The 27,916-nt window shown below is 33.0% G+C and overlaps 1 protein-coding gene across 2 annotated transcripts in view; it reads right to left on the reverse strand.

Annotated features, from left to right (window-relative positions):
* Positions 1-24,689, reverse strand: part of BRINP3 (BMP/retinoic acid inducible neural specific 3) — a 396,963-nt gene extending 372,274 nt beyond the window's left edge. The window contains exon 1 of one of the 2 annotated variants that reach the window (XM_059905817.1): positions 24,454-24,689. In XM_059905817.1, the coding sequence (XP_059761800.1) occupies positions 24,454-24,689 (236 nt within the window). The remainder of the gene's footprint in view (positions 1-24,453) is intronic. The other variant, XM_059905818.1, reaches the window with a different exon arrangement.
* Positions 24,690-27,916: the final 3,227 nt, after the last annotated feature.

Consider the following 27,916-nt stretch of genomic DNA (forward strand, 5'->3'; position numbering starts at 1 on the left):
AAATTACTTAAATCTGTTTATCCTGTTCAAATGATAATCTTACAAGTATTTTTTTCTCAGAAAACTTATTCTTGAGTAATATGTCTGATAGAACTACAGGATAATATATTAATTACTGAGCGATCTCAGGAAATACGTAATTTATGACATATTATGTATTATCCCTCTCACTAGAATGTTACTTTGAGTGGCCATGTCTAAAAGTATGGTAAATTCCTGAATTCTCATAACATTATTATTCTTAAATAAAATAGTTCTGGAATTTTAATGGATATTTTATCTAAATAATAAAATAAGCATGGCTATTGCTTAATTAATTCACTTTTAAATGCATTTGATGTTCTATGTTACACAGGTCATACTCAAATATTTACATGCAAGTTTAAAAGATATCTCTTACAGAAATTTTACTTTGTAAATTGTATTACTCCTTACTTAAAAATAATTATTTTAACAAAATATTAAACTAAAATTGATTAGTATTTCATTTTCAATAAAAACTATCTCACGGGATAATGAATGCACTCATAAACTTTGCAAGTAAACCATGGTTTCTTTCAAGAATTTCCTACTGCATAATTATAGTTCTTTTTCTGTCAGTTAATGCAAATTATATGAGTATTAACCTACAATATAATGTATTTTCTTCTGAAATGCCATTCAAACACTTACCTGTATTGTTGAAAGAATTGAAAAAACAAAAATTAAGTTGCACATAAACCCATGAGACCTAATAGGCATTCATTTTTAGTATAAAATATGAACCAAATAATGCCATTAAAAAGGATGTACTGAAGGTAATAGAATACAGTAACAAAGCATGCTCACCCATACACAAATACACAAATGGGAAGAGAGAGACACTGGAAATAATCAAAACTGCAAATCAAAATATGTAAATCCTAGTAGTTTTCTATAAAACAGAACCCTTCTATCCATACCCTAGTACTGCTCTCATTCACACAGAAGTCAAATTATGTTCCATTAAACACAGCCTTCATACTTAAAGTACAGATATCACAAGTCTTAAACAGAACGTTAAAGTCATGGAATTCTACTGCAATGGAAACAATGGAATGCCCAGCTGCCATATAGTTCTTCTATTTCCAAAATAAGATACTTTAAGAACCATAATATGCAGCTGACAATTTATGAATTTGGAGCAAACATCTCACCTTTCTGGGCCACTCAAAATTGGTGATATTAAGAATCTATATCACACACAGAATGGTGAAAAGCATGATTTTTATTTGTTATACTTTGACCATCTGAAACTTCCATCTTCCAGGGCTCTATGAGTGTTTTAGGATTGTGAAAATGGATAATGGAAATCTGGTTTAAAATGGAGCTGGGAAGCTGGGAAGGAGAGTTTTCCCACAGCACCCCTGGTCTCAACTCACATAGCCAAAGGAAGAAAGACTACCTCACTCCTCAGAGCAAACTGCTCATTACTTGCAACCAATGTGAAACTGCCACAACCCTGAACTCTCCTTCTTCTCCAATGAACTTTTGTTCAAAACAACTTCTTCCAAGAACCTACGTAATAAAAACTAGCCTCCCTTTTCTCTCCTTGGACTTGCTCGTGGTGCACCATAGTTTGCAATTCCTCTGTTACCTCGAATAAACTTATCCTTTGCCTAATGACAACTGCCATTAATTTTAAAGTCAACAGTACAATGAAGAAGCATGGGGCTTCAGGGCAGAACACTTCTTAAATAAGATAAGAACTATCTGCTTTTGCTGGCAATTCTACTGCCTGTTACAAGAGGTGGCAAGTGGTTGTTAAAGGTTTTGCCTCCACAGGACTAAATAGAGGCATAAACCTGTTTTCATACTTCCCAGATGAAATCTACTTTAATCCATCTGAGGAAATTCTTGCATTTGCTATGAGAATTAGGAATAGACCTGCAGCATTAACCTTCCAGATGTTGAAACTTACCAACAACTCACAGATATTGGTCACATCCGGTATTTGGGACAGCAGCAAAAGATGACTTGTTTGTGTTAATTTATGAACATAGTTTACAATGTTTGCTTTTAATTTTTCTGAAAAACACATACTTTATATGATCCATTGAATAAACATGAATAAATCAATCAAATTTATTAAAAGGAAGAGATACAGACTAACAAACATTTTAGAATATGCTGTTTTGTTAACAGGATCACCCCTAATGGATTGAGAAGTTAGGAATATTGTTCCAAATTAGAACTAAAGAAGTGGAGAAATTTACATGTATTCTATTACTACCCTGGATCCACATCTTTATCTATTCTTCATTATACTACTGTAAGTCTCACAGCTGCTATCCTTGTTTCTACTGATATTTGCTCCCTAATCCATTATCTTCATGGTGCCAAATAATCTTCTAAAAAGTAAATCAAAAAAAAAAAAACAAAAAAAACAAACAAACAAAAAAAAGTAAATCAGATTAACCACTATCCTCTGGTTACAAGCTATCAACATTCTCTCCTTGTGTTTAGAATATACACCTGAAGTCAACTCTGGCATTCAAAAGCCGCAAGATCTAGCTTCTAGGTCTCTCTAACCTCATCTAACACCACGAACCTGATTTTCCAAGGTCTTCCAAGCCCTTTCTCTGATGAATAACTGCAATTCCTCTGCCTGGGATATTCTTTCTCCTTGTAGCTTTTGTATGGTGCATGCTCACTTGTCAGATCTCAGTTCAAGTATCACATTTTAGAACTATCACTCCTTACTATCATCATTGTTAATACCTTCCTCCCCAGCTTTCCTCTCTCAGTTCTCCCCATTTCTTTCCCTTACAGCAAGGGTCACAATCTGATAACATTTTATCCTATCTGTCAATCTACCCCATTCCATTGTCTTCTGACCTCCGATTATCTAGTGAGTAGCTAGACATCATTCTTGTAATTGCCCCGTTATGTACTTGTGCTCCTTATTTATATTTACAATATAAAGGCTATATCTTTTGGTCATGTTAATGGAAATGTTAATTCTTGCCGCTTTAAAAAAAGTGAAAAAGGGATGTATGTACTATAAGAAGCAGAATTATGTATAGTCATGTGCTTTGCTAGTCTGTCCAAATAGTTTGTATATGACAGGAAATTCTCAATCATCCATATTCCAGATTTCAGTGAAATAGAAGTTAGTTACTTTGGTTAAAAGTTATAATTTATATAAGTGGTAGAGACCACACTAGGAGCAAGAGTGGCAGAGAAATATAATTGTGTATGTGTTTTTGTTTTTCAAGGAAAAATTAGTTTTGCCCTAAAGCAGTGGTTGTTGGCTGTGTGTGTGTGTGTGTGTGTGTGTGTGTGTTTGTTTTGGCATGGCACTCCTTTCCACTCATAAGACTTATTGAGAATCCTAAAGAGTTTTTGTCCATGTGAGTTATAATGATTGGTAATTCCTATACTAGAGATTAAAACTTGAGAAATATTTAATTATATATTTATTGATTCATCTAAATATAGAAAGATGAATGCATTTTATATTAATGTAAATAATGTCTTAGCATTTTTATGTAATTAGCTTTGACCTCCAGAAGACCTGAGATTTGTCTTAAAGGAAAATGTCAGATCCAGAATATGAACACGCATAATGAAGGACAAAACTTGGAAAGTGAATATTATTTGTCTTGTTTTATAACACCCAAGCCTGGAAAGCTATGAAATGTGTTAAACGTTTGAAGAATTTGTTCAGTTCGATGAGCCTCCTTTCTTAGTTTATGGAATAATGACTTTGTTATACCCTTGATTATTTTAGATGAAGAAAATAGTAAGGACAATATTTATTCTTTTTTTGGAATGGCTTTACTGTTTGCATGCCACATAAATAAATTTCCTTGCCATTTCAAAGTTACTAGTAGTGAACTAACAGGAGCCATTTTAAAACTCTATCATCTACAGATACATTTTGTTTTACTCTGATGCTGGTCTGAAGAAAGGACTATTAACTACAAGCCAGAATTTGTATCTTTAACAAAAGGCGACAGACTCAGAGATTTGTAGAACAGTTATGAACCAGACACTTCAAACTTTTGACACTTTAAAAAATAAACAGGACTTCCCTGGTGGTGCAGTGGTTAAGAATTCACCTGCTAATGCAGGGGACACGGGTTCGATCCCTGGTCCGGGAAGATCCCACATGCCGCGGAGCAACTAAGCCTGTGCGCCACAACTACTGAGCCTGCACTCTACAGCCCACGAGCCACAACTACTGAGCCCACGTGCCACAGCTACTGAAGCCCACACGCTCAGGGCCCATGCTCCACAACAAGAGAAACCACCACAATGAGAAGCCTGTGCATCGCAATGAAGAGTAGCCCCCGCTCGCCACAACTTGAGAGAGCCTTTGTGCAGCAATGAAGACCCAATGCAGCCAAAAAAAAAAAAAAAAAATTGGGTAAGGGTTCTGAATAGACATCACTTAGACAACTTTCAGATCTTGTCAGTGGACTGTGTCAGGATTTTCAGAACACTTCTTTAGTTGAGAAGCATATAGCTTCCTGAGACTGCTAACCCAAGATCCAGCAGACCAAAAAATAATTACATAGGAATAAGTGAAGAGATGAGAAAAATTGTTTTATAGTTGCTTATTTGTTATTTTATTTTAATGCTCAGCCTTCTAGATGTAGAAGGAAGTCTATCTTCTTGAACTACCTAACCCACAACAGTATTATAATCTATGCTTTCGCAAACTAAAATGAAAGTTTTTTAAATGACATTTGATTCTTACTGACCCTTCAGAATTCAGAATCTCTCTTGCTGTCTTCTTTTCAAAACAATATATTTATTCGCATTGGTCAGTAAAAATCTGCCCTCTTTCTTACCAGGATTTAATTCAGCAACTCAATTTTATAATTAAAGCCTTACTGAAGTGTCATATTAGTGGAATAACAAGGTTTCTTACTTAAGAAACAAATGGTGCCATGGAATGTTTACTTAAATTAACCCGTTATTGTTCACTGTTACATTTCCAATATTAAACACTATAGATCACTTTCATAACCACAAAGAAAAAAAAAAAGAAACAAATGGTGGCTGTCCTTATGGGACCAAGTCTCACAAAGCCTTTCCAAGAAAATTAGCCTAATACTTGGCTTCCAAGGTTCAAGGCTTATAAGTGGTAAGGAAGGTTTCTCCTTGCCAGGCAAAGAATTGCAGGTGAAATCTGCTAGAGAAAGTTTCTTGGACTTGGCGTCCAAGTATTGGGATAGAAAAAGGCTTTTAAAAGCCAGACAGAAATTAAATTTGTGGCCTTAATGATTGCTTAATATTGTATACCTCTAGTATTGCAAGCAAATTCAAGGCCTCTTTAGAAAATTAACATCCATGCTGCACCTGTATAAATAGGCCAAACCAAAAAATGCAGACCTTTTTGCAATCAAGAATCTCACATTTAGATTTTTATGATCACAGAGGGAGTAAGGGGAGAGTGTAGGAACAAAATACAAATGATTTTGAAATACACCAGAAATATTACCAGGTGTCTTCAGTGGAAAATGTGGCATTGCCCAAGCACACCTCTTAGGGTTATTTTATTCTATGAGGACTCTGCACTTTCCATAGCCTTTGAGCTTTTCACAACTCTGCAAGTTTTAGATAACTGAAAGCAATGCAAATGACTCTTGTTCATAGACATGCAAATAGCCTTTGTAAGGTAGACAATTAATTACCCTCTCCACCATGGAATAAACTAGTTACTAGTTACTACTTACTATTTACTATTTGTAAATTCATTTCTATATTCCTGATTGAATTCTTCTTTGAACCAGTTATAAGTTCTTACTAGTTCCCCATTAATTAGCGAGTTAAATAAAATTTTTGCATGTGTTTATCATATATGTCTATGAAAGTCATATCCTGTTTATAAAATAATCTTCTAACACATGCATGGATTGGGGAAATAATTTACCTTAGTTAGATATAGATAAATGGGAATTAAAGTATTTGCGAATCAGAAGAAGCATGAAATTTCGTTTTGTCTTTGTCCTGGTGTACTTACATCAATTTTTGGGTGGACAATTCTAGAGCTAAAGATCCTGAAATTTATATGGCCAATAATCTTTCCTAGAAGGCCAATAATTCCATGACTTTCTTAGATAAATGGTACCAGTACCTTACAGGATAAATTTACCCAGACTAAATTATCATTCCCAAAAGAAGAGCAAAAAGGAGATCCAAATTTGCATCTAACATCTTTGAATTATAAATGGCAAATATGTGAGACAAATAATAGTGCTTAATAATTCATTTTTTAAAATTTTGTTCTTAAATTGTCTGTTCCTAAAAAAATTATCTGAATAATTTGTCCTGTGCAATATAATAAATATAGAACAATATGTTTGACTGAAAATCCTATTAAGCAAACAGAATCATGAGACTTAGTGGGCTCAGTTGTCTGTGGCTGCAAACAAGCAAATGACTTGGTGTGAACTACAGGCACTCAGTGCCATCTGGTGGAAGCATTTATTGTATTTATTGAGCATATATTATGTGCAAGACTGTGCTACATACTGGAACTACGATAAACAGGATATTATATTTGCTCTCAGGAAGCTGACGGTCTCAGATAATTCTGTAAGATAAACAATTACAATATAAGATATATTGTAATATATAATACACATATATAATATATATATATTATATGCATATATGTATGTATGTATTGTATGTACATATGTGTATATATATGTACATATGTGTGTATGTAGATATGTATGTATGTGTACATGTGTGTATATATACATATATATTATATGTAAGATATAATATATCTTATTGTAATATAAGATATATAAATTCTATCCTTTTAATGAAGACAAATCTTCACCTAACTGAGAACTGCTCAACGAGTTCTGTATAACCAGTATTGTTTAAAGTGGCTGCTTGCTTTTATAGTGTTTTTCATATTATTAAATTTTTATTAAAAATTTAGATGACCTCACTTGCTAGGCTAGGAACTGCAGGTGAAATCTGCTAGAGAAAGTTTCTTGGACTTGGTTTCTTCAGCAAAATGCCAAGACAGCCCATCATATATGAAAATACTTGGGCTCTAGTCTTTTGCTCACCAAAGAGATACAGTATAAGACAATAGGTAATTTATTTTACCTTTCTGAGCTACTTTTTGTCCATCTCCAATAAACAACAGAGTTCTGAGACAGAACCACCTCTGTGCAAACACTAACATCTTCATCAATATAACCTTATTATTCCAGAAAATTCTTACCCAGGAAAGTAAGTTACAAATAACTGTACTGTCCATTGGAGGATCTTACTGACAGACTTATATACTCCTCAATTGAAAGCATCAAACAATAGTTTATTACCAATACTCTGAACACCTGCTCTCAAAATCCTCCCTCTGCTCTGTCCATTAGTCCTAAACTAGTATAGCCAGGATCCTTATCCAATCCTATCCAGTTCTTATCCAATCCAAGCCTCTCAGTACCCACATTGAAAGATCCACTTAAATGAAAGTGGAAATATTCCAACTCTACCTTCTCTTCTCTGAGACACTATTAAATCTCTATTATAGAAACACTCATTTATGATGGCAGGAATAAAATCAGCTTTGTTGTATCAAAGGGTTATTTTGATAACACTTTTGGAAGCCAGCATTCAACAATTTTATTATTTGTTTAGGTAATTTTTGTGGTTATATTTGAAAATGTTTAATGATTTCTTAGTATACGATTTATTTAAAATTTTATCAAAATATAACTAATCCATTTAATTTTCCATTAATAAACTGTGGACAATAAAATACATTGAGGAGAAGTAAATATTTAAAAACATAATGCTCCATAGGATTTTATTATAATTTTTTTCCTTGTAAGATATATAGTGCAACTACAGAAGTCATGCTAAAACAAATTTAGGGGGCCACACTTATATAGAGGTATTTTGTGAAAGTATATGCTTCACTCCTCAAGATAGTATAATAAAATCAAAACTGTAAGATGAGGCGATTCCAAATTAATAATCCCTAAGATCTCTTCAAAGTCCAAGAGTTATTTTAGAATCACTTTTTGATCCTTGTATAATATTAAGTACAACCTTTAGATGTTTCAACAAAAATTACAAAAGTAACCAAAAGATTGTTATTTTGTTATAAAACAACATAGAAATGAACCCTAAATATAATTTTAAGCCATATATTCATTATAGACACTAGATGACCTTATAACGAGTCTCTATTTCTCTTCTTCTCTTGCTCTGTCTTATCATCCCTCTCTGTATGTAAACTGTACTAAAATCAAGGCCACAGAAGTGTTTATTAACAATATTTTCAGAATTACTTTGTCAAAAAGACATATGTCCTTACTTTGGGGAAACTTACATTTTACTGGTAGAACTCCATTGTTAGATTAAACTGGTAGCCTATGCTGAGATTGAGGCCTTTTTACATGAAATCCCTTATGTACCTTCATGTTTAAAACTACTGGGATGATTTTCACAAAGATTCCATCCACATTTAGAAAATGCTGGTATATACTAAATCCAACTCCTTAAATGAATTGTGAACAGCAGTTTTGTCTGAGATACGTGCTGGTCCAGCACAGATACAAACAGGTCATTACCCCTGCCACTGAGGAGCAGGGCACTCACCAAGAATAGACGTTTCCTCCCAAGAAAGGTTAACAGTGACGCACTCTTAGCTATCAATGCAATCTAAGGGACACAGGAGTAAAAGACAGGTTAACGCCAGCCCTGTTGTAGGAGTTCCTTGTTCTTCTTTACAGGATCCACCAATCTCAGATTCCAGAGACCAATTTCACTAGACTTTTGAGATTTACCTATATTCATTTTTGCCCTGGTTGCCTATGGCAAAGTAGGAAGTGGCCAAGTCTTTTCTGATTTGAAATCATACCTTCTATCTACTTTGTTTAATGGTACCATATTCAGAGGGTGTGTGTGTGTGTGTGTGTGTGTGTGTGTGTGTGTGTGTGTGAAGACACAGAATGAGAGAGGCTTGGAAGTGAGTATGTTTCTTTCCTTTTGAGTCTGAAATAATTCAGGGCAGCAGACGTAAAGGTGAAAGTGACTTCCCGTACACTTTACCTTTTACTCTTCCAAGGAAAGAAAAATGTTTTGCTCATAAGTAGGCATGATGTTCATATGAATATTCCAATAAAGAAGAAATGGAGACTATTTCAGCTGAAATTGGCTATATTAATATAAAGTGGTTTTATATAATTCCAGTACCCTAATGTGGTTTTAGTTTCCAGTTTTAATTTATTTTGAAGTTCAAAATAACAAAAGTATGGCATAAGACTCCTTTATATTTAACCAAATATAAGGGATATGTCAAAATCCAGATCAAGAGTAATGTACAGCATGGTGACTATAGTTAATAATACTGTATTTCTTGTTTGGAGGTTGCTGAGAAGGTGGATCTTAAGAGCCCTTATCACAAGAAAAAAAAATTTTGTCACTACGTATTGTGATGACTGTTGACTAGAATTATCATAGTGTCCATTTCGCAATGTGTACAAATATCAAATAATAATGTACATCTGAAACTAATATAATCAAGTATATATATAATCAATTGTATATATATATATATCGATTATGCCTCAGTTAAAAAAAAAAGTTTCTTCTAAGACAGAAGTACCAGTTCATTACTATTTTCTATAATAAGATGTGTGTGTATATGTGCATGTGTGAGTGTGTGTGTATTCTGAATGAATTAATGGTAGAAAGATGTTTAACTGTTTGATGATCTAATTTATGAGTATTACTGAGGCCAGAAGCAGAAAGAAGATAACCTGAATGTAAGGCCTGAACAGTAAAACTCAAAATGTGAAGAGTGCCAAGGAAGGGCTAAAGCATGAGCCCAATTTTGATGGTTAAGATGCCAGAAATAGAGGTAGAGAACCTGTCTTATGAAATATAATACTAACCTCATATCATATCAACAATAAGTCCTGTTTCCTCTAATAAGACACCTGAGTCCATAAATAGGGACAAAAACAGGACTCAAAGTATTAAGTTCCCGTGTCACGAGCCAATGTTTTTACTCTCATTTGAATTTTTTTTCCATTGGTGAAATGAAAGGAATACTCACAATGCCTTAGTTTTTTCAGAAAAATACTTTGAATCAAACTACTTTAATCTGATATATGCCAATATAACATAACATTTAAGAATCTTACTAGACTACAATTCCTTAAGCAGATACCAAAAAGCATTTTTGAAAGCTAAAATATAATGTAAAATGCATTCATTGAATGTTTAGAGTTTGATTATAGGAAGCAACTATTTGGATTCTTTATAAAATAAAAAAAAATATCTCACATGATTTGCTAAAACTACATAGTAACTAAATTATCATGGCAGGGTCAACAATGGAAATTTCTTTACCTTCCAACAGATTTAAGTTTTTAATTCATGTATCTTGGATTATCTCAATATCATTCTCCTTTTAGAAGCAACTAAGATTATTTATCTTGAAAAATTACACATGAACTTTAGAAATTCTAGAAAAATCTGAGATCTTTATGTTCAGACATGATGTTCACTAAATAAAAGTCTTTAAATCACAAAACTATGCTCAAAACAAATTCAAATATTGATCCTAAAGAAAAATTATGCAGTCAGTTCTACGGCATATTTACAAACATTTAATTTCTATATGCAGTGATAAAATCCTTCATGATCATTAACATTTATGAAATAGCTTCTGTCAAAAAGACACCAGCAAGGACTTTGCTTCAATGGAATCTCATGGTGAGAAATAAACTTACAGAATTTCCTGTCATCCTCATTTACTAGATGAGGACTCACAGACAAGGAGGGGTGATACAATTTTATATGTTTACACAAAAACTAAATGACAGATACAGGCCTGAAACCTTAGTTCTATAATGCCAATTCATTTTCTATCCTACTCTTCGTTCCTTTTATCTCTCTATTCTATGAGCAGGATTAAATCAATATAATGCCCAAAAATAAGTAGTTTAACTCTAAGTTAAAGGTCAAATGAAAAAAACAGATTTAAAAACTTTTCAATAGAGTATAAGGATTACAAGGTCACAACCTAAAAATAAGGATCTGCAAATATAATTTCAATGTTTAAAATGGAAAAGGAGTGTCCTAGATTGCATTTCATACATGTTTGAAAAGTTAGAAAATGAAGAATAGAAAAATCTGTTTAATTTCCTCCATAGATGGCATTTTTAACCTAATAGATCAACAAATAAGTCAGTATTCTGTAAAATATCTGTGGGTTATAGGGGAGGTGTGGAGGAGGATTGGGGTTTGTTTGATAAGTGGTGTGAACCAGGATCCTTACAGATGAGTCTGGGACCAGGGGCCTCTGGCACCCGGGGTACCCAAGTGGTTCTCATCCCAGGAATCCTCTGCTGCCCGGTATAACTCCTGATATCCCACAAGATCAGGCTCCCTCTGGGAAGAGAGGTGCCAGCAACAGCACCTCAGGCTCCATTCCCCATCCTCTGAGCCTCCCCAGACACTCAGCACATCCCAGATCACCCTCTCCCAGCCCCTCCATCTAGACTCGCACTTACTCCTTCCCTGCCCAGCACATCTGAGGCCACAAAGCACACCCTGTGGGATCCAACTGTGCCTTGTTCGTGTTTTAACAGGGTCAAAAGTAATATCCTAATAGGGAAGCTGGAGAAAAGCCTGGAAGTTAATACAGAGCCACAGGGCTTTATCTGAAGTCCTTGAGGTCAAATGCATCTGAGTTCAGAGTTTTTCAGACTTTAGAGGGAAAATGAGGTATATATAGCATAAGGTATATATACCTTATGTTATATCCTCAGTGGAGTCTAAACCATCAACCCATAACCCATCAACCCATTTTGTCCCTAAAATGCAACATATGAATATTTGCATTAAGTACAAAAATAAAAACTATAGCCTCACATCTGTCCAGGGCAGGGCAGGTTTTGAAACCAAATGTGCTAAGAGAAAAAAGGCTCATCTTCAGAACTTTGGGATTTTGAAATTGTTGATAAAGGGCTTTGAGCATTACAAAAACCGAAATTTATCGAGTTGGAGGGTTTCTCATGATGTGGTTGAGAACTCTGTTTTCACTCTTATTCATCTATAATTTTTTGTCACTAATGCAAATGAATATATACGAGACATTCTTTTCAAATGTGCAGATTTGAAATACAAGCGGATGTTGGATTACAATGTTCAAGAACAGAACATTCTTGATAGATCTGTCAAATGGGGCCAAAATGTTTTTATATTACATTCAATGAGATGTGGACACACACGCAGTCCTCTCAGCAGTAGGAGAGTCAAACTGCGCCATACACAGAGCAGTATGATTTCTGCAAAACTAAAGATTAATAGCACACCTGGGTACTATGATGTAAATAAACGATGAAGAGGTAGATTTGGTACAGTAGTTAGAAGATGCAAGCTCACAAATTCTGGCTCTTCACCAGGAAGGCATTCCCAAGAGTCATAAGTGTTCATCCACTGATTCAGTTGTCTTGGGATGGAGTGAGTTCTCAATCATTGGAAACATTTAAAGAAAGTGTTGATGACCACTTGACAGTAATATTATAGATGGAGATTATACAGCATGAGCTAAATATCATTAACTTGAATAGATGAATATTAAGAGCATTTTTAATTGTTCGAATCTTTGATTTTATGTTTAAAACAGTCTATCTTCTGAAAAGATAAATGCAAAGAAAGTTATTATCCCTTTGTTTTTTATAATAAATGTGAAAAAGTATTCTTATGTGTAATGAATTTAGTGATGACTATAAAAAACACTTTTTATACAATGGATAATCCTTGAAAGATTACATTTTGTGAGGAAATACTTTATAACTTTAAATGGGTGTGTTTATTTAAATCTAATGTTCTATTCTGCTTTGGGATAATAGTAGTGTCTTTAAGATAGGACAGCACACAAGGCCACAGACAAAGCCTTTGCTAATTTCAGGCTGACAGGGAGGTAGTTTAATTAGTGAGCTGCTAATATCTATTTAAGTGAGCAGCCAAGGAAATGTCTGTTAGAAAAAGGACTTGCAAATGAATGAATGGCAAGGCCATTCTCTCTGCCTCTTTTCAACTGTGTCAAAAAGGAAGAGAACACGGAGCCTGCACCTATGTGGAAAAGAGAAGATTACTAAAAAAAAGTAGAGACAGACACAAAAGTAATCATATGTCTGTGGAACATACACAGTGAGGTTTTGAGGTACTGATGCTTCACAATAAACTTTTACATAAGTGAACTACTTCCAAATATTGTGGAATCTCTGTTTCTTGACTATGGGTAAAACATTCAGAAAATCTTTAATAATTGTTTAATAGTAAGCAAAGAGCATGAAAATGTCTCCTGTGCCTATAATCAAGGTTATAAGCTTTTACACTTAAATTAAAATGGTTTATTAATCAATATTAAGTTTTTTTGATATAATAAATAGTACATTTTTTACATTGCCTTTTTTTACTGGAATATTTAGAGAAATAGATGAAATGGAAATTAAGACTATATGAACACTCTGAGTAATTTTTTTCAACCAACATTTGCTGAATATCTATGTATTTCATATATCACTTCAGTCTGAGGCAAATTCCATTAATAAATATTACTAATTAATTGATGTAAAACTCTTCTCTAGGCCAAATGAATTTCACTGGATAACTTTTACAACTTAAGGCAGATTATGGAATTATGATTCCAGTCGAAAATAATGGGGAAAATAAGCAATTTATAGAAAAAGCAATTTCAAAAAAATAAAACTTGTTACTTCCATAAAAGAATGATTTAATTATAGATATTGAATAAATAAACTCTATTAAAAACCATAAATATTCAGTATAAATTTCAGCTTTAACTTTGGAAGGTATAATATGAAGGTGAGTAATCTTTTACTGTAATTCATATTACATGCTTGTTAAAATAAAAGAGATAATAACCTAATCTTAATTTTATGACTAATATTTTAAAAGTTGGAAATTTTTTTTAAATATTGCAATTAAATAGCAATTACTTTATTTTATATTAAAGCAGAGAAGACATAATAAATGCCTTTTTAGTACCTTTTCTTACTTACAATGAGAAATATAATGCAAATGACTTTTTTTTCATAACAGTCCTTTTAAATACACACAATACACACACACTCAAGGAAAAAGCCAAGGAAACCCCTAAAAAAACTAATATTACTCAGCTTTTTTCTCTAGTTTAAAATTTTGCATTTTTGGAATAGTGCTCAATAAAAAAAAAAAAAAAAAATGCATGTTAGCAATTCAAATGCTTCAGAACAATGACAGCAAAAGAAAACAACACTGATAATTTTGGCAATTAAATTTGTAAGAAGACCACAGAGATAAAGCCTGTGAAGTATCAGAATGCTTGGTAAGATGAAACTAGAGAGAGAATTAATCAAATAATTTATTTGTCTGAATGCCAAAAAATCATAATTGTTATTTCCTCTTTTGTAAATAATTGTGTGAACTAGGAGTTCTGTTCATTTTTTCATTTTATTAGAAACAAACATGAATGCACTATTAGACTAAATATTATTATTTATAAATTCTATTAATTGTTACAAAGCATGTATTTTATTTATGATCATGAGATTATAATACAATCCTCATTAAGAACTAGCTTTCCTGAAATTCGATAATTCCTAAAGCCTTGAATTAATATTTCTATTTTATTCCTGACTGAAATTTTTCCAATGTCAACTAAAGAATAAAGTATGAATTCATATGCATATTTGATTATGAATTAGAATTGAGTAACAAAAATTTAAATTTATTTTATGGTTTAATCTCAAAATTAGAGATGTAAATAGAGTTGTTTAATAGATGTATTCAATTAATTTAGGTTATTTATTAATAAAATCACTACCTAGAATACTCTCCTTAATTTATCACTGACTGTGAAGTGTGCTAACAGACTAATGGAAGGATTTATGGAAAATCAACCAACTAGGAAAAATAGCTTTATTCTCTGTATAGCATCTTCAATATAACATATACAAAACAGAAAAGAACTGGAGTGATGAAGAAAAGGGAAATTATTACAAAATTTATGTTTAAGTACAAGTGAACACAGTAATATGAGACATTCTTAGATATTATTTTTTAAAAGTATTTATAAGTAACTTTTACAAAAGACAGAAGAATGCAGATAGAAGAATTAACAAGAGTTGATTTTTGTTTTCATGCCATGTATTTGTTCTGATATTTTCCATTTTGCTTTTGGGCTTACAAACTTTGAAGTTTATAACACAAAAGATCTTTAGAGATCTAGAGCACCCTTAATTTTACAAAAGAGGATACTGAGGTCTGAGAAATTAATTTCTAAATCTGAGGTAACACAGTTGGTTAGTGACAAAGACAGAAACAATTTGTGTCTCCTTGCTTACATTCAAGAGAGGATATTTTCAATGGGATGAGCGCTGGCTTTGAAACCAAGCAGCCCAAATCTAAAGCCGACGCTTTTGATGACTGAGCAACTGCTCTCTCTAGGAATATAAAGACAAATAAAAATATAGAAATAAAATAAGGTATATAAAATTTTATATATAAAATAGGAAGCAGAAAGGTCCTGCCTCCAAGGCATTCATAGTTCAGAGGAGTCAACAGGTGATTTTAGAGCAATATCATAAGTTTAAGGACAGATATTCAGGGATAGGAGGGGTAAACAAAAGGGCAACAGGTTTATGTTTTTATTTTGTTAATCTGTAAATTGGGAATTTTTATATGAGGGTTGTCTGGAAAATTAAACGACATGTGAAAGCACAATCACATAATGAAAGCACAGTATTTAGTTCCATCTTTACCCTTTTCTTAGTCTACACTATATATATGTTCCATAGAACACTACTGACTCATTTTATAGTTCTTACTTGTGATATAAAGCTGTTTTATTACAATTATTTTTAAACTAGGTGTTAACGCTCAAAGAGAGAATATACTTCATCTTTAAAAACTTTTATTGGGCTTCCCTGGTGGCGCAGTGGTTGAGAATCCGTCTGCCAATGCAGGGGACACGGGTTCGAGCCCTGGTCTGGGAAGATCCCACATGCCGCGGAGCAACTCGGCCCGTGAGCCACAACTGCTGAGCCTGCGCGTCTGGAGCCTGTGCTCGGCAACGAGAGGCCGCGATAGTGAGAGGCCCGCGCACCGCCGATGAAGAGTGGCCCCCCACTTGCCACAACTAGAGAAAGCCCTCGCACAGAAACGAAGACCCAACACAGCCATACATACATACATACATACATAAATAAAAAGAATGTAAGCAGACAAGAATAACATTAAAAAAAAACAAACTTTTATTTAAATAATCCTGGTAAATTCTCATAATTTTACTGTTAATTATTTGGAAGTGGTTTTTCAAGTAACGTATGTCTCATCTTAATATTTTAATGACATTTAGTATTTTGCCTGATCATATGAATTCCACATACTCATTATAGAAAATGTAAGGAAAAATCTATAAAACTTTCCAACCAGTGATACATTGGAAACATTTACTTGTAATCTTTATATCCTGCATGTTTATACACTAAAAAAATAAGATCATGGGAAAAATCATGAACCCTACTTTCTGTTTTTAACTTTTGGGGTTTTTGTATGTTTTATTTAACTTTGTAACTGAAAGAATAGGAAAGAATTTTTCATAATATTCAATATCTTTGAAAATAAATCATATTTAATGACATTAAATATTTTTGAATTTGCAATTTTATGAGCCAATAGTTGAATTAATTGCTTTAAATTTACATTCTGAATAATTCATTTTAAGGCTATGTGGTTACATTTCAACACTCCTAAAATGTAGGGATATATTGTGTTTAAAGTTTTTTTATAAGTATCCCATGTATGTTCTTAAGAAGTATACATGTTTAGTACAAAATTTGGTACAATTGTACTAAATTCAATACTCAAATTATCTGCCTTTCCCCACCCCTACACTACTTTTTTTGTGGTCTATTTTATCCATGCAGAATAAGAATGGTAAATTAACATCTCATGTTACAGTTATATTTTTTTCAATTGCTTTTAGAAGATCTAGTATAATATACTATTCATTAGGTAGTATTATATGGATTTTAAGATAATTGATCATCTTTTTACATTTTATGGCCTTTTCTCCTAGGTGTAATTTTGTTTTAGGTGACTTTGTTATAAGTAGCATATTTAAGTAAATGTTTTAATCCAATTACAATAGTTATTTTCAGAGCTTGAAATATTTACAATCATTACATTAACTTATTAACATATTATTAACATTAACATATACTTTTCTGCAGTCACCTTGTTTTAAGTTATGTTTATCATTTTTATTTAATCTTATTTAATCTTTAATAAATAATCTTTATTTAATCTTTAAATTTTTGTATGTTTGTTTTCATATGTAGCAGGGAAATTTAAGATATAATGCTGCTTTTTATATCTACCTGTTTTTATCCTTAAGGTTTGCAATAACATTTAAACTTATTTTTTCCAGTTCCTATTTTCAGGATTTAAATAAATATAAATTTTAACTCTCCACTTAAATGTTTCAAAGATTATACTCAATCTTTAACATGGCCCTTCTTCTAGATATTTATTTATATCGTCTGAGCTTATAAACCCAAATGATTTAAACTTAATCACTATCTTTCATGTTAAATACTGTCTCTTCCAAGAATTGTATTTTAACATTTCCATGCAACTTCATAACCATATTTGCAGTTTTTAACACTTAACTCTGTGTGTCATGGTTTTTAATGTGGATTTTATTCCTGTTGGTAAATTTAATTTATTTGCAGTATTACCTTACGCTACACAATTCCTTTTTATTTTCAAAGTATTCTTTCCTTACCATCTTTTCTGTTTTGTAGATGTCATAGTTTCTTACAACCTATTGATAAGACCAAGCGTGCATGTGTGTATATGCTTGTGTATGTGTGTAATGGCGGGGAAGGAGCATAAAGTGGCAATTTCTTCCACCGAATCTTTATGATAAATCTATATTTCTTTTGTTCTGCCATTTTTTATTTGTTTCTTTCTTCCTTCAGTGAGGATAACCTCCCTACAGTGTGACGGACACACAGTTATGCACTGCAAGCCCAAAGGTGCTATTACTGTATTATATTTTATTTATATCATGTGGAATAGAGAGATTATCAATACCAAGATCTGCTAAGAGACAGAGTGTGTGTGTCACTTTTTCTCACTCACTCTTTGGTTTGCTGGAAAGTGCACTGAAGTGTAGAGGTTGGGGCTTAAATGTCAATGTGTGGCTGTCTTCATCTAAGGCAGGATTTACAGGGACATTAATTTCTCTGACAGTCTAAACAAAAAAGTGCATGAGAAACTCTATTTACTGCATTCTGGGCTCTTTCCTTTCCTGTTCCAAATTTACTTCTGAGAGTCCTTGTCACTGATACATAATCATCAATGTCAGTAATCACTTATTTCCTCCTAGAGTGGCCAGATTTTGCAAATAAAATATATGGCAACCAGTTAAATTAGAATTTAAATTTTTAAATTCTTATTTATTAGAATTTAATTTTTATTTTTTAGTATAAGTATGTCCCAAATATTGCATAGGACATATTTATCTGGCAAAATCTCTACCTACCACGCTATTCTTGGGAACTGGCATCACCAAATGTAGTGGGAAAGAAAGATGATTATTTATACTTTGGTTACATCACAAAGCAGTAGAGAGAGGACTGCATAGTTTCTATTAGGTGACAACTCTGGATTTCGAGTAGGTAGCTGATGGTAATGATGTAGTTCCCACCTGTATTTAAGGTAAGTGTCACCTTTGTCAAGACTATTAGGCTTGCTCTATCTTAAGCATTAAAATATGTTTACTAATCATTGATTCTTATAACCACTGAAATGCCTCTCATATTCTGGCAGAAAGTTGAATACCAACCATAGTGATTGTGTTGTTGTGAGTTTTTAGTCCCCCTTACCGCCATGGATTCATACTATTTTAGTAGGAAATTTGAAGTGATTCTGTAAGGAATTGCTATTTAGAAGACATTTTAAACCAGAATCCCCTTCTTTTTTTATTTAAAAAATTGTATACATTCTTTTTTTTTAATCTTCTCTGTAGTTTTATTTCCATGTTCTTTTTTTTTTCTTCCAGTTTTATTCAGATACAATGCATACACAGCACTGTAAGTTTAGAAAAAATTGTATACATTCTTAAATAAAGCTCTTCATAAATGATATAATTACCATTTCACATTATTTATATCATTAATAAATACCTGCCCAACTTATATTCCTGATGAAAAATACTTGTATCAATTATATGCAGTACACAGAAAACCTTCCTAAAACTTAGAGGCTTAGAGCAAGATTTTGTGTCTGTTTATTAATGATTCTGTGAATGAATGAGCAGTACTGGGCTCAGCTGTTTGGTTCTTCCAGTATGCCTAGGGTCACTAATGTGGTTTCTATTTTCTACCAGTTCAGCTGGGTTGACTATCATAAGATGGCCTCACTTACTCATCCGGTGATTGTTTCTGTCTGGTGGCTATCAGGTCCAAAGGACATCAACTGGCCTAGTTCCTCTCTGCTCCATGTGGCCTCTCCTGCTCTACTGGTCCAGATTGAACTTCACAGGGTGGTTTCAGATCAGATTCAGGGCAAACCCAGTGCACAAGCACTTTTATAAGCTTCTACTTGCATCATATTTGCTGATGTCACATTGACAAGAGAAGGCCAAGCCCAAAGCCAATAATGGAGGGAATACACAAGGTTGCTGAGATAGAGAGGTCTGATTCACCAGGAGCCTTGACTGTAACAATCTAACACAGTTTTATTAGATCTCTGTCAACAACAAAGGATGTAGATTAGATCAAGGATATATTTACTAAGCAAAACTGATTAATATATGTGAACATAGAAAGAAACACGAGCTGTCCAATAGATTTGTTTTTATATATCAGAAGATTTAATTCCAAAGATGTAGTCAGTTATCTATGGGGGCTTTTGTTTTTGTTTCTTTTAATTGTGGTAAGATGATTATTGAATTTAAATTTTAAAATATGGGTTTTAATTATTTTTTAACATTTGCTGTTTATAGACATGCTATTTAAAATCTCTGAATGTTAACTTTTTGAAATTGATACAATAATACCATCAATAAAAGACTAGAGTTAAAATCACATACGAAAAAAATGGAAGGTCTTTGTAAACAACAACAAGCAAAAATTTTACTTTTGTATAAGAATGTATGTATATATACCAAAATATAATTTTGTATTGGGGCATATCTTACTCACGTAGTGAACATTTCTATGGAGTATAAAAGGGCTTCATAAACTTTAATAGTAAATATTGAACTGGGGAATAATTCAAAGGGATTAATTAATATACTTAATTTGAGGACTCCAGTTTTTCAATTCAAAGCTGACACAATATTCATTTACTTTTTAAATATTTTATTTTATGAAATATAAAATCCATACGAACAATTGTCTAAAATATTTAGGGTCTAATTAATACCCGTGTAACAACTATCCAGTTTAAGAAATTGAGTATTGTCATTATTTTAGAAATCCCTCATGTGCTCCCCTAAAAATCCCATCCTTCTCCTTTCCTCTTGGAGATAACTGCTATCATGATTTTTTATTATAGTCATTTCCTTGCTTTTTTGTTTTTTAAGGTTTTACCAACCATCTTCAGTTATGCATATCTAAACAGTGTAAATTAGTTGTATCTGTTTTGTGAACCTCATATAATAGAATCATACTATGTGCAAAGTTTTCCTGTTGTGCTTCTTTCACTTTACATTCTGCTTGGGAGATTTATCCAGGATACTGCTGGTGGCTGCACTCCCGTTAATGTTAACATACCTGAACTGATCAGGTGTTTTTGGTTGTTTAACACCTTGTATTCTAAGAAATCCTTACATATCTGAAAGTGTTTTCCTCTGTTTTCTTCTAGAAACTTAATATTTTTGCCTTTCTTATTTAGATCCTTATTCCATATAAAGCAGATTTGTGTATATGGTACTGGAAAGAGATCTCACTTCTGTTTTTCGCATATGGCTACCCAAATTCCAGAACCATTTACTCAAAAGCTCCCGCCTCTTCCCCACACACTATTTCATTAAACCCCTGTCATGAAGTGTCCATACACTTATTTTTTTCTAGGTTGACTTATCCTTTCCAAGTCTTTCTTTAAATAAAATTTTTCTCAGGGAACATTACCAGGAAGATCCATGAGGCATCGTGTTTACTTCAATTTTTTCCTATTCTCACTCAAATTTTGCTTTGAAAAATTGAAGAAGCAAGCTAAGTGGTAGTAATATGACATATCTTAATATTATTTTAAAAAGTTGTAAGAAAAGCATCATCATTTCCCCCATAATTCACTTGCACATGTGGTTAGGCAAAGAATGGTAGAAGTTAGGCCAAAAAAAAAAAAAAGACTTTTATTTTCTAGCAACGTATCTGAAGATTTACATATGTGAAATGTCTCTTTTATGGGAATAAAAATCACCACCCATCTGACCTTAGAATTAATATCTGTGGTTCAAGATAATGGTGTCTGGATTACTAAAAGGGTGTCCCTCATCCAGAACTCCAGAACTTATTAAAAGAATGAGGATTTCTGCGGCCTGGAAAAAATTATGCATTTGCTGGTAGGCATACTGTCTGAGGGTGTTTCAAGAACATAATCACTGTAGTCACAAGGCTCCAGCTTATTAAGGGGCCAAGTGTGCTCCTATTCTATGCTTCAAATGGGGCACAATTTCGCTAGGCATAGCCCACTTTCTAAGAGTGAGAACACTTACTTAAAATGCCTACCCTAAGTTCCATTATCAATCTTTAGTTAAAAGATAGCAGAAAATCCAACTTTTAGTATTTAACCAAATAAAAATTTAAGTGTTAGCAAGCTCATTCTAGGCCTTCAATTCAATGATCTTCTCATAAAATAATCACCTCTTATGTCATAATGTAGCTTCAGAATAAAACCTAAAAATACTTTATAACACACTTCAATTTAAAACATAAGCTTTGACAGTTGACAAAAATGCAGCCTATCAAGAAAAAGTGGTACTTTTTTTCTTTAAGCCCTGACTATGATTCTAGTAATGTTCAGTTGTTATGATCTTGCTGTTCTGTATTTGAAGTGAAAAGAAAAATATGTTACTGAAGAAGATAAAATGAAAACAGACAACTGAAAGAAATTTGACCTAATTATTTTAACAGGCTTAATATGTTCTACATTCGTAACTAAAGAATTTCAGAAATTATGTCAATGCAATACCTAGCATAAAGCAGCTTATGACAGTAATAATAAGCACTAGTAGAATTTGGCTGATCACTTCTCAAAATTATGTGGTCTTTTGAAATAATAAATCTAGTGCTCAATATGGAAAAATACTAATTTTTCATCTATATGTCTTAGATATTCACCAATTATATAACTAGAGTAAACATTTGTGAAACATAAAGTTTCTAATAATTATTTTTAAGACAAATATTAAAAACAAAAGTAAAAAAATAAAGCCAAAAACCAGGAAGCTTTTCTAATCCTTGGATTTGGGATGTTCTAATATCTCAAAAATAAGGTCAACTTCACCAGGAAGAACTCAGATCCATTATATCAAATGGATAAGTGGATAGCATTCTCTGAAATTTGGAGAAATACTAGTGGGACAGATGAAATATCTCACAGTGCCAAGGCAAAAGAGTCCTCATGAGTATATTATATTGCCCATTTTATAGCAACCATCAGTGATCATAGCATCATTAGCCAATGTTTCAAAGGTTATATAAGTTGTAGTCTGGTCCAGGCAGGAGGACAGGGACATCTTACTCCATTGTTTATAAATAAACAATTTCCATCCACGTTTATTCAAGCCACAAAGGTAAAGACATAGGAAGGATGAGGAGTAGAGGGTTACAGAAGATGTTTAAGAATAGAGTCCCATGAAAACTACAGGGAATGCATGAGTCTTGCAAACAAATCCCAAGGCATTATTTTTCATTACCTTCCACTGTGGTGATCCAAAAAATGCCTCTTTCATTCAGCTTAGAACCTCTAAACACATGTCAAGCCATGTTTGCAACTCATAGCTGATCAACCGATAAGCCGAACCACAACAATCACACACAAGACAACGTCTCAGACCTCCCAACAGAGATGCCCATAGATCATGGAGACATGCTCTGGCATCAGTCTGTTTGACAGACTGTTAAAAATCCTCTTGAAGAATGCTGAAATAGAAGACATTCGCACAGTCTGAAATTCAAGTAGCTTCACTCAATTTGTGAAAGAAAGCTGGCTAAACCCACAAACACATGTAAAACTGAATACAGCTGGAATCATAATATATTGACTGTTTCCTGCTGCATGTCAGAAAGAAATCTTTAGTATTTGTCATTTCATTTAAAAAAGTAGAATGTCTTTTTTGTAGACTTGTGACCAGGCTCTGACTACCTGGACTAAAGGATTTCTTATTTAAACACACACACACACACACAGAGCAATAATTGTGTGATGCTTTATGGAACGTGTTCAGTACCCCTCAGTCTCTTCTGTAAATATGCATGGCTGATAGGATTTATACATTTCTCACAATGCTTTATAAAAGATGGCATACAGACCAGAAGCACAGTGCCCTCTGGTGCACATATAAAACAAAATATTTATATAACAGGATCTACATAGATACAGGCACAAATACAAAACTAAGTTTTGCTTCTGCATACATCTAAACCAATCACTGGGAATTGTACATTTCTATCATGAAGAAACAAACCAAAATGAAAACCTTCATAAAACATTCTTTATGGCATAGATCAAGGCAATCTAATCCATTCAGGCAACCACTTGTATACCCCTCTATTTAATGGATTCACTAGGCTTGGGTGGAGTATGACTCCTTTTCTGTAACTTATTTAGATTCAAACAGAATAACCGTAGAAGTTAAAGGCCATATATCTCAGCCTCCTCCTTTTTCTTGGCCTTTGCTACCGCATCCCCTATTTATCTGCATTTCCTTTGTATTCCCTGGCCATTTCCTCCAGCTTCTGAATGTGCAATTACCTTGTAGGTAAAAAAGGATGAGGTGACTCAACTTCTCAGTGACTAGTAGAAGACACCATTTCCACTTAAGCTAAAAAAAGGTAACCAACCCTGATACAAGGTAGAAAGGAAAGGCCATTCAAGAAATTTCCTTTTAAAATGTTGAGTATTTAAAATGATAAACTCAGTCTCAGAGTTAACTGAAACTTGCTTTACGGCAGTTTAGCAGTCAAGAATTTGGGAGTTCTGCACTTGTGGTCACCATTATCCAGTTTTTCCATAAGAAGTTACATCTATAAGAAATACTTTTAAATAACCAGAAAACATTACCATGTGAACGGTCAATAATAACCCTTCTGATAATAACCCTTTCCCACCTGAAACTTCCCTTAGAGCAACTTAGTTATCCACCACCTTCAAGGAAGATATCTCTGTAATTGCTTTCCCTTTGCTTCATACCTGTATATCTTGTATCTTGTGCTAAATCCCTGCCGGCTTCTGTCCACAAAATCTGTGTATTCCTGTGAACGATGGAAGGGTCCCTTATCAGAGAGGAGCCAGTCGAAGGGGCTTGTGGCATGCTGATCCGAAACAGCAGCAACTGCTAAAACCCAGCAATGAAGACTCAGTGCTATCCACTCCCATAGAGCCATCAGAGAGAACAATTCAGCACCAGCTCTGCTCCGCCATATCATGCTTCCACTGGGGACTTAGAGCCTTCATTCTCTTAGCTTTCCCTCAACACCTAGACAAAACACACAGGCAATTAGTTAGCCCCTGGAAGATTCTTTTCTAGCAATTAAGGTACTGAAGTGGCAAATCCTTTTTTAAAAATCTAATATCAGTGTTTTAAATCAGATAATAGCAAAATGATTAATAAGTAAACTGAAATGATTTCTTTTTGTCAGAGCTGTGTATCTTTCATACTTTGGTTCTTTTTGTATTTATTGGAAAATAAGTCACTGAGTTACAGCAAGCCTTGTCAGGACAGTATCATACAGTGGACCATTAAAGCCCACTGAGCAACAACTATCAGAAGTGTCGACTCATAATTATTTTTTCAGCTTAAATGTTTTATAACACTGGACACTTTCAAAAGAAATATTGAATATGTTTACTTAATAAATTGTGTTATAAATTTTAATACATGTATTTTATTGTTTACTTTACTTATTAGAAAAAGGCTTTAAAATGGATTAAAATTACTCAGGTAGTTATTTCCATAATATAGATAAACTAAGATGGAATGAAACTGTGGGTCTAAGAATACATAAACAAATAAATAAATAAGTGTGTGTGTGTGTGTGTGTGTGTGTGTGTGTGTGTACCTATGCCTCTATCATTTATCTATTTCTAGCAATATATTTAGATGGGTGGATGGATGGATGTGGGGGTGGGTGGGAGTGGAGGTATGCATTTTTGCTCAGTTATTTTTTCCATTATTCTGTTCTATTTCCATTATTCTATTTTCCATTATTCTATTCTATTTTTTCATTATTCTATTTGTCCCTATATTAGGGACAAACTTCCTTGATTATTTAAACAGAGTCATAATTAAATTATTTCTAGGACATTTAAAAGATTTAAATGGACATCTGTGTCTTATTCATAAGATAAATAGGCATACCTACAAAATTCATATACGTACACAAACTAAAACAATATAAATTATAAACTATGAAAACACATACATTAATTTTATAGGCATTCAAAACCAAAGTAACAAAGAGGTGTCATCCCAATGTGGTATAGTATAAATGACCTTACACAAGGCAACTGATGCAGTTTTATATGCTATGCAAAATACTCTACAAATATTTGAATTTCAATTTTACTTTCCATCTCACCAAACTTTTTCAAAATTATTATTTATAACACATAGAACCATGCATTATATAAATTCTGACTAGCAAGAAAGTTTGGTTGTGAGCATTTTGGGTCAGCAAAATCTCTTTAGGAAGCCATCAAAATGCACAGTATTAAGTAAAATATTTTAACTATGACAGTTGCCATTTGTCTCTGGTGTTTGGTTATGGCGATTGATAATTTTAATTTGCTGTTAGTTATAACCCTATAATTCACAATTTAATCCTGAACTATTTCAATATGAGAGGTATACAGCAATTTTGCCACTAAAAACTATCTCAAAACAGTGATACAATATGGCTGACCTAGGTCATTAGATTCAGTCTTACCCTCTACACAATTAAAGGTTCAATACCCACATATGATCTGATTTGCCCCAATCATATGAGTTGTTTACGTGGTGATTTTAAAATGTGATGATTAAAATATGCCTTCGTCTGTAAGCAACATAGGACATCTTACAAGTGAAGATGTTTTAACAATGATTTATCATAAGAAAGAACAATATCATATAATAAAAATACTTTGGAGTAGGAGTTAAAAGATCCTGTATCCCCATCAATTATTTGTATAAATATAGCACTGTCAAATGATTCAGATCATAACTTCCAGTTCTGATGAAGAAAATAGATTTTTTTACATATTGTTTTTCTTATGTGGAAGCAATACCGTTTACCTTAAAAACAGTATTTCATTTTCATTCATAAACTAAGAATTATTATTATGTGTGATGGTATGGTATAATCCCCCAATGGCTAATAAATATTTCTTATCTTTGTGAAACACACATTTTTATTCTGCTGATCAAATATATTCAAGCTAGCAATTTAATCATTGTTACCAAAAAGTTATACTTACGTAAAGCATGTAGAATAGCACCTATAGCATGTAAGGACATTAGGAGTGTTTCAAAGCATATTTCATACTTATAGGAAATCATGTAATTATATACCATCAAATTAAACCCTACTCTTTGTGGTGAAGTACATGACTTTGTTAAGGCACAGCATGTTGTGAAAGTAGGATATGATTGACCTAGATGACACTGAAGGTCCTGTTTTAAAATTCTGTAATTTTTCAGTATATAATTACCCAGAACAACTGCTTTTATTATTTTCTTTACCAAATATGTTGAAGATGTTTTATGGTCCTCATATTCCCTAATATTAACATATAAGAAAATGGAAAGATTTTCCTAAATTGTGTACAGGGGAACTACCTAAAAATGTTAGTGTTAGGTTTTAATTATTTCTGTTTCTTCAACTTCTGATATGGATACATGTTCCCACTTATGTTCAAAAATAAGTTTTTCTGAAAGAACAGTTTATTAGCACATGGGAATAACAATCCTGTTCAAGTTTAAATTAATTTGGGGGATCTATTGAAATCATTATATTATAAGGTCTTTTTAAAGGGATGTACAATAAACCAAACTATGATACCCAACAGTTCTACCGAAGCCTTCTTTGAGAAATAACTTTGAAGAGGTACAAAACAGGAAGAAACGTAGTGTTAAAATACATTAACATATTTATGTATTTAGGCTGCCAAAGATCCTTAGGACAAGTGGCCATTAGGCTCAATATTCAGGAACAACAGGACTTCATTAGCCTAGTTTGTCACAAAAGCAAGTAAATGCACATTTGAATCACCTTTGTATATGAGTACGAATTTTAAAATTATTACTGAATGGCCTTTATAATATGATAACTTTATGATATAGATTACCAATGACAAAAGTAATGAGTAGAATTCCTTTGAGGACATTTGGAGGTCACTACTGAAGTAAACAGCTAAACTTAGAAGTATTGCTAGGAAAAGAAATCATGAGGTACAATGAAAGAAAGTGAAAATGATTAAGTAAGTGAATTCATCAATTCCACTCCCTGGAGTGCAGGGATAATGCACAATGATCTTGAATTTACTATTCTTGGAAAAGTGCCTAAGTGAACAACTAAGGAAATAACAATGTCAATGCACAATATTTTCCAGAACATGTAAGGGTGTATTTTATGAAGAATAAAAGAGATTGAAGATCAAAAAACAACAAAACGTT

Source organism: Balaenoptera ricei, chromosome 1 (genome assembly GCF_028023285.1).
Source record: "Balaenoptera ricei isolate mBalRic1 chromosome 1, mBalRic1.hap2, whole genome shotgun sequence".
In the NCBI taxonomy this organism is placed as follows: domain Eukaryota; kingdom Metazoa; phylum Chordata; class Mammalia; order Artiodactyla; family Balaenopteridae; genus Balaenoptera; species Balaenoptera ricei.